The 12,999-nt window shown below is 46.3% G+C and overlaps 1 protein-coding gene across 7 annotated transcripts in view; it reads right to left on the minus strand.

The window, feature by feature from the left end:
- Positions 1-12,999, minus strand: part of PCCA (propionyl-CoA carboxylase subunit alpha) — a 402,221-nt gene that overhangs the window by 4,157 nt on the left and 385,065 nt on the right. For 5 of the 7 annotated variants that reach the window (XM_044913521.1, XM_044913518.1, XM_044913519.1 and 2 more), the window contains one exon: positions 10,087-10,227. The exons of the other annotated variants lie outside the window; for them this stretch is intronic. In XM_044913521.1, coding sequence (XP_044769456.1) covers positions 10,087-10,227 — 141 coding nt within the window. The remainder of the gene's footprint in view (positions 1-10,086; positions 10,228-12,999) is intronic. 7 annotated transcript variants of the gene reach the window in all.

The raw sequence follows: 12,999 nt of genomic DNA on the forward strand, positions 1-12,999 counted from the left end.
CGGCTGCATTCCACGGAGAGCGAAGGGTCTGCACGCACGCGAGGGCTGCTCTTCTGCTCCTCACAAGGACAGCGGGCAGGGCTTCGGCACGGCTACCCCCCTCAAGTCGTCCCTTCAGGGCAGGCAGGGACCCCGCAAGACGGGAGAAGGGCAAGGCCCCCGGGGCCGCACCTGCCACGCAGCTACCCCCACCCCCCGCCCCCAAAACGCGGCCGGACCCGCACCACGCTCGCTCAGGCCCCTAGGGGCCAGAGCGTCCCGCCCAGGCCCCTGGAAATGGATCTGAAACTCAACGTGACGGAATCGAAATTCTCTCCACAGAGTAGTCATCGGCTCGCCACCTCTGGGTGCCCACGGCGGGGACCTGGGCAAGCTTGGTCCCCGGCCCCCACCCAGCCGGGCTTCCCCTGCTGTCGTCTGAAAGCCCATCCCCGACCCGGTGGGCTTCTAGGGGGTGGGGGGCACAACCTACCCCCTCTGCGGCAGGTTTGACCCCTCTCAGCTGCTCAGCCCACGGCTCAGAATCTGCAGGCCAGACAGAGCGCCCCTCACTGGTTCTTTATGGGATCTTCAAGTAAGTGGATTCACAGTTAATGCAAACAGGAGAAGGAAATGAACCCGGGAGATTGCTGGTGGTCACAGCAACGGGGCACAGACCACCCTGACAAGGATGCCACAGGGCCCACGCTGGAGGGCGGTGGAGCCTGGGCCACGACCCCACACCAGGCTCCAGCCGGCCACGCCGGTGCGGAGATCAGGGCCCGCGGGAGACCGGCCACAAGTTCACGGGGCTCTGCTCCCGTTGCCCACTGGTCGTCCCTCCTGGCTGGCTCTGGGGGCTCGTACCCTGCGTCATTCCCAGGTGACTCAAGTGGCAGGGCTCCAGTCACACTACTCAGAAAAACAAAGCCTCTCATTTAGACAGAGGTAATCAGCAGAGGTGGGAAAGTCCCAAAGTTAAAATACTCCCCTCTTTTTTATTGTGTCACTCTGGCAATTTGATTAAACGGACTTCAGAGAAGGTGCCTCTGGATTCACAGGGGCCACCCGGCAGCACGGCCCTGAATCTATGTCCGATCCTCGATCCTCACAGCTCCGGCCTCCTGATCCCTCCTGGTCCCCTCCTGGTCCCCTCCCTTGGTCTGCAGGTCTCCATTTCCACTGCAGTCTGGATGGAACTTTAAGTGATTCACTGCTCCCTCTCTGCTCACTTGGGCAATGGGTTTTATGGTCTGTTTTCACTCATTCATCCCTAGAAGAGAAAGAACTCTTGGAAGTCGTTCCTTGAAACCCCACAAAATAGGGAAGGACGTCTTGGTCAGTAGAATCATGTTACACGCACACATGGACTTGATCTAAATTCACACTCTTTCATCCCTCAACAATCCCAGCCAGAGGAGCTCCGAGACTGCAGGCTGCGCTGTCATGGGTGCTCCGCCCGGGGTTGTGTGTCTCCCCCCCGCCCCGCCCCACGTCCCCCTCGATCGCGGAGCTGGGGTGCAGAGGCGGCGGCCCGCCTGTGCCCGCGGGGCTCGGAAGGTCGTGGGGACACCTTCCGCGTTTCCTCGGGTGCTCGTGGGCAGGGAGCGCTGGGACAGCTCACACGGGAGGGCACGGCCACCGAGGGCTTTGCGCGCACACTTCTCTAACACTTTTGTGCATCATCTGATAAAGGCTCACTGATTGTGACAGGAGGTCTCCAACATTGGGCTTACAAAATGGTCACAAGCCTCGCAAGTCTTTTTGATAAACCTAGTCAGCCTGATGTACTTCCCTGCTCCCTGTCTAATTGGTGTAAAGTTTGGAGGTCCGAGTCCTGTATCTTTCATCCGGCTTATTGCGTCCTCTCCTTTGACATGGGGTCAAGGTTCACATTCGCATCCGATTATCAGAGCGCACTCATTAAGCGGGGGGCCTGCCTCGCTCCAAAATGAGTAAGCTGGAGAGAAAACCCGGCCCATTTACTCAGCAGATTTTCGCATGTTTAGGAGGCTGCATGTCGCCCGGCAGTGCTCCGTGCTGAAGAGTTTCAGACATCTCCAGCTGATGATTAATTGTGAGTGATGGGAAATAAAATCCAGTCAAGCCAGCTGCTTGCCATGGTTGGCAAAATGACTCTAATGGATATAGGCTGCCAATTTTCCAGTTTTACTGGCAAGTCTTCCAAGTGTAATTAAGGGAAGTTATAAATGATATGGAAATCTATCAAGTCCCATTTATTTTCAGAGGACTCTTTCCCCAGAGACTTTTATCTTCAAGCTTATAGTATGCTTTGTTGTGCTAATGATTTAAACCCCTTCTTATTTCTGATTAAAGCCCCCAATATCCTTCTACCAAGTTCGCCTCACTCCTTCCCCAAAGATGAAAAGGCCCAGAACCTTCCCCTGCACACGTCCCTCTTGGAAAGCACGCTAAGACTGGGACACGCTTGGCAACTTGTATCATTCAGACTGCGAACGCATGAAGAAAGCTCAAAGAAAGTGCAGGAAGAGAACGAGCAGCAAGAGGGGGAAAAAAGACCTCCACCAAACATAAAAGGAAGCCCCCAAAAGTCCAGACTTGAAAGCTGTGCTCGAGAGCAGACATTCATCAGAAGGTGGTGTAGCTCACTAATGTTATTTGATTTGGAATAAAAGCATGAAAATGATGGCAAAGGCCTAAAATTGGAGATGTAAAGGCTGACTGCACAGTATTCCATTTCTCAATTTCATCCTTCAGAGCCACAAAATGGGGGTGATACAGTGACGGGATGAGGTTTACAGTAACAGCTGTGCTCTTCCCACACAGGGGAGGCCCTTCTAATGGGCGAAGGTCTGTTTTGAACAGACGGGGAGTAACAAAACAAGGTTCCCTATTAAGAGTGTGCAGTCCTATTTCTGATGAAGAAAACGAGTACGGGAGTCGGATTTCCTCGAAAATGGCCCCTAGACCCTCTCTTTTGTCGTCCCAAACCAGGGCTGTTTTAGAGGGGTTATCCTTCCGGTGGCGGGAAGCGGACAGAATGTCACGGGGGGCTTCCCCCCACCCCCCGCCAGCCCACTTCTCCGGCAACTGTAAAGAACATACAGGAAACAATGCCAGTGGCATGTGGCTTTCTACTGCGCTAAACATTCACACAAAAGACAGGTTCATCCGTCATCGCGGTATCTGGATAAAAAATTAGCTCCTGATGGATGGTATTTGGAGCTTACCTGCTGCTAGTACATTACGAGAGAAACACAGGTTTTGAAACCCACATGACACTAGAAAGTGCAGACCATGAAATGCGACACGTGCAGGCGCACATAATGTACGCCAGATTATACAAAATAATAAATAAGCTATTTAAACCCTCTGCCTAAAATCGGGCCCGCTGCAAGGAACCCTGGGTCACTTCTACGCAGGCCCATTAATGCACAGCATCTGCTGTGTAGAAGCAGGGCACGAAGCACTTCCGAATGATTTCAGCAATTAAAAGAAAACTGTTTCCTGCCTGTTCAGACAGCAACTGTTTCAATGCAAGAGTGAGCACCAAATCACTGTGTGCAGCTGAAAAATTAAGTCCTCTTTTTGGGGAAGAGGGGTGGGTGGGAGGAAGAATTTTTATGGAAAAGGGAGCCCTTCTTTTGTTGTCCTACGGTTCTGTGTTTTTCTGCCAAATTAGACAGAAGGCTCGGAGGGCTTCCCGGCCCGCCGCAGTCCCCCCTTCTCCTGCACCGGGCCACCCGAAAGCGCGGATCAATATCAGCCCCGCTGACGACGCCACAAAAGTGAAAATCCTTCAATTACATTTTTAAAGGCTGTTCTACTTAGAACACAGGTGCCTGAATGCAATGCATTTTACGGCCCTTAGATCTGAAGAAAGACACAGTTAACAGCCACGAGAAAAAGGCCTCTCAGATTTGGTTAAAAGGCACTACCAGAATCTGATTATAATAACTTCCTCTTTCTGAGCCTGTAAGATAGGCTGGTAAATATCCCCTGATATTTCCCGAAGAAGAAGAAATGTGCATTCACATCCCAACATCTTCATGTAAAGAGGGAGGGAGAAAGACCCCGGGAGACCGTCTAGTATTTAAGCAGTGACGACGGAAGGAACCATCGTCAAATTACAAAGAAAGAGGAGGCCAGCGACAGAAATGCCACCAAACCCCTTATCTGCAGTCTGAGGCCTCCGGCAATGGGCTTGTGTGCAGGCCGCCTGACTCACGGGGAAGGGCACGCGCAAGGGGGGGTGACGCATCCACCAAGGCTGCTGGCTGGGGGGACTCGGCGTCCCTGCCTGCCCCACGCTGGCCTGGCTCCCCTGGCTGCCCGGAGCCACCTCCCTGACACTGTGCAGTGGGCGACCGAGCAGGGAGCGAATACGGAGTCGTGGCCGATACAAGTCCAGTTTTCCTTAAAATGAAAAACATTTCTCCCTCCTGCCCTCGAAGTAAGCCTGGAACTGGAGCCAAAGCCCCTAGAGTGAGAGAAAAACTCACAGTATCTTTAAGAGATCAGTCTGGATCCTCTATCTCTGTGAAGTATGCGGTCTTCAAGTACTCAGTGACTCCATGTTTTTGGTTTTTGTTGTTTTGGGGTTTTTTTTAAGCAAAAGGGTGAGGAAAGATCTTTTGAATCTTGGTAAGGTTGCAAACTGCCATCTTCAAAAATGGTTAAGACCAGGATAACATAGCCTCTAATCCCAAGCAGATCATTTCTTGAAAAATAAAATCAAATGCCAAACTTACAGGAGACTCGCCTGCAACATTTAACTTACTGATGAATCTGTAAAAATAGTTTCTCTATACTGGTCATTATCTTAAGTTAAATTGTAAAAATTCTCAAATTGTTACCTCCAACAAAAGTTAACCCTAACACTGAAAAATGAATGTTATCTGGAAAAGTTTTACAAAAAGGCCAAATTCCGGGTAGCAATCACCTCTGAAGAAGGCAGGACAGGAATTTGATTAAGGAGGGACCCCAGGGCAAGTTCACCATATAAGCAACGTTTTATTGTTAAGTACATTCGGAAGCAAATATGGTAAAGATGAGCAGAGAGCATCTGAGCACGTGTATTATTCTCTGGACCTTCATGCGTGTAATGTTTTGTAATCTGAAGTTTCAAAATGTGAAATAATGAATGCATAGATTTATTTATACATGCTTTGGAATACAGTCTGAGGTTTGGCTGGAAAACTGGCATCTTGTCAAATAAAGTGCTATCAAATATGAAAATTTAGTTAGTGTAATGATTTTAGGATTGTAAATCAAGGTATCCAGAAACTGGAAAATGGATCCGTCAGGCCAGGTGCTCGGCCGGGAAAAGATGCCATCATGGATACTGGGCCGTACGAGGTACGCAGGTCCCTGCCAGACAAACCCAGGTCAGGAGGTTTGTTCTGGATTCTAGATGTACGCTGCTCATCTAGATACCTGAGAGCAAAGGAGGCTTCAAATCTGTTTCTTCAAGATTTGAAAACCAGAGGTCTCTTGCCAAGTTTATTTGCAACCTCCCCAGGATCGGCTGTGGGCTCAGTTACAGAGGTTTGGGGGCAAAGGAGTGTGTGTGAACACCATGGTCTGAAACGGTGCACCTGGGTCTCGGGATCACTGGCCATCCCACTGTTTGGGAACCTTCCCCTAGAAGCGCTGAAGGAGCACACCCAAGGAGGACAAACATCAGGGCGAAATCTGGGTGGTACTCCTACTAACGATTACAAATTTTATGTTCTCATGGGTGCACTTGATAGGATTCCATTTTCTGCCCAAGACACCGTGCACGAGAACAACAGTCCCAAACACCTACTCCCCCTTCTGCTAAAGGCCGGTTCCATTACGCAGTGGATCTTCCCCATCCTGGCCCCACAAAAATACTCCCAGGCCTGTCTTACCAACACTGAACAGGCTACGTGGCAAGCGAAGCAGCAACAGGTACTCACTGCCAATCTAGGATTTGACCTGGTCTCACAAGTGATAATTACAAAAGAATGCCACGTAAATGGGGACACCGCCCACTCCTGGTTCATGTCTCAGTTCTACTGTATTGAATAGGATGGATATTTTTGTAACAAATCTGAGAGGTCTGCTGAATCGGAAGCTAACTCAGAAGAAATCCTGATTCATTGCAACAGTAAAACCTCCCCTTGGGTTGCCTTATTTTTTATTTTTATTTTGTGCTTTGTTTCTGGTATCAAAGGGCTAACAAAACAACTGTGCCCCGAGTGACTATATTTTACGCTTCAGAGCCAAAACGGAAACTGTGTGACATTTTGGCAGCTCTCAGCCTAAAGCTGGCCGGTACGCTCTGCCCTTATTCTGAGAGAATGTGTGTTTCTAATATTTTTGTTCAAGAGTATCATAAAGGTAGGCATTTTAAAAATTAAAACAAATTATTAAAAAAATGCTGTCTTGGATTAAAGGGCCCTCAGTTTAGGACGGTGCTAAATATACAGAAAAATAGGTATTTTTCCAACGGAAATGAGAATCAGTCATGAAAGTATTTTCAGAGGGTGGATTACAAAAAAACAAACAAAAAGGCCCAACAGACTAAAGGCATATCAAAGTCATTCTATCAACTGTTTTCTGAATTAAATGGGTGACTCCTGACTTTCCATAATCCACTCCTACTTTGTTTATTATTGGGTTTGTTTGTATGCATTTGACTGTCCGTTGACCAGAATCCCCTCCCCACGTGTACAAAAAGGCTATTGTACAATCATTTAAAAAAATGATTTTACTGCCACATTTAATGTCAAATACTATGTAAGAGACATGGAAAGACATCAGAAACTTTTGCCGTATGAATCCAAAAAAACACAGCCTCTGTGCTCAAGGAGGGGAAAGACTCTCCCACAGGAAGCTGAGCGCATTTATTACTTCTGAACAGCCACCCCACATCATTTTGCCCTGAGGTGGTGTTTTTTTTTTTTTTAACTCCGTTAAGACGTTTTACTTCACAAAACAGATTTATTATTTATTATTTATGTGATGCTTTTGTGGAACACATTATTGCCAGGCCCACCATTCTAAGATCTGTCAGGCTTTACTTAACCTAAATATAAAAATTACAGATTACTGAAATTTAAACTATTACAAAAAAACCACAACATTTCAGCGAATAAGAGAATAGTTATAGGCCCCCATTTGTCTCTTAGGTCCTGTTTTCCTTGAAAACACACAGAGATGATTGATGCCATTATCTTTCTACCGATAAAAGTAGAACTTCGGCTCAGCTATTGTTAGTACTAAGCACAACACAACATGCCCCGCAGTGCTAAAATAATTTAAAACCACAAAACTTTAAAGTTACCAGTATTCTTTTCTCATAATGGCCTCAAGTAAGTGCTCTGCCTTTGGTCAAAGGAGAGTTTCTTGGGTTTTAATTACACAAGGCAGATCTAATTATAGAAGCTGCTGTTAAGAGTCCACGATGAAACTTCTCCCCCTGCATTTGGTGACGGTATTAGCGGCTTGGGACACTTTTTGCAAATAATAACTCAAGAGAAAATACCGTTTTACCAAACACAATGGCACAGAATAAGAAAGGAAGTTGTGCAGGGAGTGGCAATGGGAAGCCGGAGAGAAGAATTAAAGAAAGCACGCGCGCTCCTTGACCAGCCTAGGCACGGGCGTGCGAAGAGCATTCGTTTCTGGGTAAGGCGAACAACACAGACCTTAGGAGCCAATTTGCTCCTAAGGGGTGTACCCCCCATATCTGTCTTTAAAGGACTACATAAAATAGAGGTCCCATTACGCCACAGTAACATATTCTTAACAGCTAGTTCTCAAATTAAACCCTTCTCCAATACCAACATTGAATTATCGGTGGTGGTTTTCAGTATCTGAGCTACCCCAATGAACCAACGACTAATACCACATTGTTCCAATTTACTAAATGCCTTGCTTTCCCACATTAAATTATTAGCCAGGAAATGGAAAGTAAGAAGGCTAAACCCCCCCTGGTGTCTGGAGAAGCTAGACCAGGAGAAAGCAGTTGCTGGAAACAAGGAGGCTGCATCCTCCCAGTTCTCTGCCCCGGGGAGTGGCTCGAGGGAGGCTGGTGCCAAGGAGGCTCAAGACCACAATCTGAGCCCCCTCCAGCCTCCCTTCAGGTTTTGACTCAGGTGTTGGAAAAGTAAGGATTTCAGTTACACACTTATACAGTTTTTAAGTGCAAATGTGATTTTATAATTAAAGCCACACAATTAGGACTGACAAGCTCAGGATGGCAGCCTATGTAGCCTCTAGAAAAGGCTTATCTTCTGGGAAAACAAACAAAATAACCCACCACGTTATTTACCAACCTACGCGTCTAGTTGCTAGACGATTCCACAGACTGCTCTGATGATGTGTGTGAGTGTAGGATTTATTTATTTATTTTAGGGAGAGAGAAAGTGCGCCCGTGCATGCAGGAGGAGGGGCAGAGGGAGAGGGAGAGAATCCTCAAGCAAACTCCCTGCTGAGCAAGGACCTGGAGGCGGGGCTCGATCCCACGACCCTAGACCATGACCTGAGCCAAAACCAAGAGTCCACCGCTCAACCGAGCCACCCCAGCGCCCCAAGTGTAGGCATTTTTACAAAATTTTTAATTTGAGCACAGTGGACACACAGATTACATTAGTTTCAGATATACAACATAGTGATTTGACATCTTGGTGTAGGCATTTCTTAACATCAAGGCCAATGGGCCATCATCTTACGACCCTAACCCTTTAGAAAGAAGATACACAATATGCAACACGTATGTGTAATTTCTATGTATCACTTCTCCCAAATCCTTAAGATAGTCTTTTTTTTGTTTTCGTTTTTTAAAAGATTTTATGTATCTGAGAGAGAGCGGGAACACAAGCAAGGGGAGCGGCAGAAGGAGAGGGACAGCAGGCTCCCCAACGAGCAGGGAGCCCAATGCCGGGCCTCCATGCAGGACTCGATCCCAGGACCCTGGAATCATGACCTGAGCTGAAGGCAGACACTTAATGGACTGAACCTCCCAGGCGCCCCCTGAAGACAGTCTTAATGAGCACTTTCTTCTAGGAATGTCAATGCCGTCAAAGTAAAGATGACAATTCATGGCTACTGAGCCTCTTCTATGCTTTTCTAGAAAAGCAGGCAGAGTTCCATTTCCGTATCCTCAGGTAAAAGCAATTGCTAAGTCAGTTCTCCAACTTCATTTACCAATTTCAGAACTAATCATTTAAACAGCTGAAGCGGATTGTTTTTTCTTAATTTTCATTTATTGTAAGTATCTTTCTAGAAGCCAGTGCCAACTACATGAGTTCTTCTCAACATTTTACTTATGTTAATACAGAAATAGAGAGGCAGTTTTAATGCCCCTTTACGGGAAAATGCGTAAACTCCTGTAACTTACCGAGATACAAAATGGAATCACCATACCATCTATTGAAGATGATCGTGTTTGGCCATTATTTTCCAGCATGTAAATAAAAATACTAGTATTTAAATATCCTCTAGAAATCTGGTTGCATCTTTGTTTTCTTCTTATTTTTGCTGCAAATCAATAGAGGTTTCTATCCATGCTCTATGAAATGCATGTATCCCACCAACCTGTCCATAGCATGTTATTGCAAGACTGAAAATGTGAGGAAATACTAATATAGCTTTGATTTGTGCCTTAATGTCACAAGGTCGAGATGAAAAGCTTTAAACTGGGATCCTAAATTATACGTATCAAGTAACGGAAGGGCTCTGGTACTACACGGTTTATGGAATTAACTTTCCTCAGTTCCCTTCCCATTTACTCCAGAAGTCATACAGGAAGTTCCCCCATTAAAGGGCTATTTCTTGGTATCAGTTCTTTAAGGATGCTCAAAGCCCAGAAAGCTAGAAAGTACATAGAAATTTTAAATAAAATACTTCCAAAATACTAAATCTGCCAGTTAACAGAATGAATCTGGCCTTATTTCTATTCTAGTCCCAGGTCTCTGAGGGGGGAGGCACTCAAGAGATCTGGTTACTAACCCACTTCAAATGTGCACCAGTTGGACAGAGAATGCACAAAAGCTATTTTGCTGTTCCATGGGGGGAGCAGGAGTCAAGAAAGAGCTGCACGGAGCATGATCACGCCTCAGTCCGCCCCATCCCACAGACAGGCGCGGTCCTTACCATGTCTCCAGGCTTGACAGAGACGGCCACCACCACACCAGGCATCGGGGAGCGCAGAATACTGCTTGTGTCCTCGGCCACTTTTTCTGGCATAAATTTGTTCAGTTCTGCAGCCAGTTTGGTTAAGATATGCACCTGATACTTAAGGGGGGATAAAAAAACATAAATGAGTTTAAATGAAGAATTTTCCTCAAATTATCATTCATGCAGAATCCGTTTTTAGCTTTGATAATGATAACATCTTTGAAGTCAAATGGTTTTGAATTACTGTACTTAAAAACAAAAATATATTTGTTTGTTTCTGGCACATGCTGTGAGCTAATTATTTAAGAAATTTCTTGAAATAAGAACAACTCCACTAGCTAATTAGTGACAAACAGTAGTCACCCCGTCTCATTATGAGAAGTGTCTCAAAACTTCGTAAAGAAAACAGTGACAATTTTCCTTGTATTCACTTCACCGCTTATAAACTTCTCCCAGTTAACAGGAATCCCGTGAGCTGGCTGGGTCAGCCAGAGGGAGAGGGGCGGCTGTGCGAGCACCCGCCAGCAGATGGCAGCAGATCGCTGTCTCACGCTCCCCACTCCCCTCCAGAGCCACTGGGCCACCAAGAAGTTAAAGACAAAGGGTTTCAGTGTTTGTTTGGGGCAAAATCATATTTAAAATTTAGTATTTTTCTAGAGACACAATATGTTATATTCACTACTGGAAAAGTTAGCTTTCTTTTTAGGCACAACGTGAGGTAGCCTTTCCAAGGTACCAGGATGGTTAGGGTAATATTAAGATGATACAGAACGAGTATCTTCTGCGCTGAGAGACAATAATATCAAGATTTTAAAACCACTGAAAGTTAACGTTGTGCACAAGCAAGTATTTCAATGGAAACTTTTGTAGGTGGCTCTCAAACAATTAGGGGCACATTAAAGGGAGTTCAGTCAAACAGAACATTTCTAATAAAAGAGAATTCCTCCCTGGCAGGAAAAAACCCTCCCCATCTCTGTGGACAAACACAGGAGCCACAGTTTGGTCTGTCCAAAAAGAAGCAAACTAAAATGGTTTGAGGAGGTGCTACTCAGGGAAGTTGAAACCACCACCTGAAGATTTTGGATTCCTACCAGGCCGCATCTCCCGGGGTAAGACGGATGCGGCATCGAGGCGGCTCCATATTGCTGGGACAAAAGCCGCCTTAACTCAAAGCCTCCTGTGGGCATCATGACGGCAGGGATGTGAGAGCAAAACAGAACCCACTCTTCTCATTCTGGACAGGGGTGGGGGCCATCTCCAAGCCTGCTCTTTGCAGGGCCTATTTATTCAAAAGGGTGGGGGAGGGCTCCAGGAGGAGCAGATTTGCCACTGTGACAGGTTGCATAATAACATCTTTTGCATGTTTCTTTACTCCTGAGTGTGTGTTTTGCAATCAAGACATACAAGTGTCTGCCAGTTTCTGAAGGATATGATCCTTAAGTGAAATTACAGTGCAAATAAAAGCTTTTTGCTCCTATTAAAATTCATCTGAGTCATAAGCGGCAAGGGAAAAGCAAGGAGAGTGCATTCTGCTGTCAGTCTAATAAACATTCTGGGCAGAGGGACTATTTATCAACGGTGAATTGTACCTCAAAGTCCTTCATTAAACTATGGGGGAGGTGGTGGACAGCGAAAGAAGGGAGAATATAATTGTACCAAATTGCAGTTTTCGTATCTGTGCTCCGTCCGCTTTAGAAGAGAAAACCCAACATCGCTAGGAGGAGGCGAATCAACAGGAAAGCCACTTCTCTAGCTGCCTGCACCCTCTGTCGCCCCCTCCATGGGACTGGCCGGCAAATGGCCCAGCTGTCCAGCTTCGGTGCAGCACCCAGATGGATTTTTCCCCCCTTGTTTTTCGTACCATTTGACTTCAAAACGTTAAGTCGAAATTCAGGGAAACTATCTTTCTCCACTGAGGATAATATAATTTATCACATTTCACCACAGTGGATAGGCTTAAAAACTAATTTTAGCTATATCACAAACAAGCCTTAATATAAATAAAGAGCTAAGACTGTACCCAGCTCCATTTCTCCCCAGAAACTACAAGATCCTGCCTAAAACTGGATCCTTTTACTATTTTTATAATTTTCATATCTTTTGAATTCCTTTCTCCGTAGGACTCCTGCTTTGCTTGGAAAGAGATGTAAAACGGTCACAAAACTCAACGCCTTTAGATGCAGTCTTTGTTATTGATGAGATGTTCCTTTTCCTTTTTGTATTTGTTTATTGTTCTTAAATCTGTTTGGGGGATAAGCGACTTATTGTAATCACAAGTGAAAAATAACAACGGGGTAAATGCCTCGGGAGAGGCCTCGGTGCAAATAGTTGGCTAAGAAACGACCTTTCTGAATAATAAAAGAGGAGGCAGCAAGAAGGTTCTCTTTTTAAGATTACCTTTGATGTTGTCCTGACCCCTTCGGCGTGCCCGCACAAACAGGCGTCTTAAAACAACGGCTTGGCTCTGAGCTCGCCCGCACGGTGGCCCACGGGGCACTGGCTGGGGTGGGAGCCGAGCGGTAGGGCATCTGGGCCCAGCAGAATGAACTGCCTGGTGAGAACCAGAAGAGCTTTTTGATGCCCCCAGAAAAGAAATCACTTAAGGGCGCCTGGGTGGCTCAGTTGGTTAAGCGACTGCCTTCAGCTCAGGTCATGATCCCAGGGTCCTGGGATCGAGTCCCGCATCGGGCTCCCTGCTCTGCGGGGAGCCTGCTTCTCCCTCTCCCATTCCCCCTGCTTGTGTTCCCTCTCTCGCTGTGTCTCTCTCTGTCAAATAAATAAATAAAATCTTTAAAAAAAAAAAAAAAAAGAAATCACTTAAGAGTGTACACTAAGGCTTTCGGAGCTTATGATCAAAACTGCTGTTTACTGGTTTCTCTGAATTCTTAG

The sequence above is a fragment of the Neomonachus schauinslandi genome, chromosome 3 (genome assembly GCF_002201575.2).
Source record: "Neomonachus schauinslandi chromosome 3, ASM220157v2, whole genome shotgun sequence".
In the NCBI taxonomy this organism is placed as follows: domain Eukaryota; kingdom Metazoa; phylum Chordata; class Mammalia; order Carnivora; family Phocidae; genus Neomonachus; species Neomonachus schauinslandi.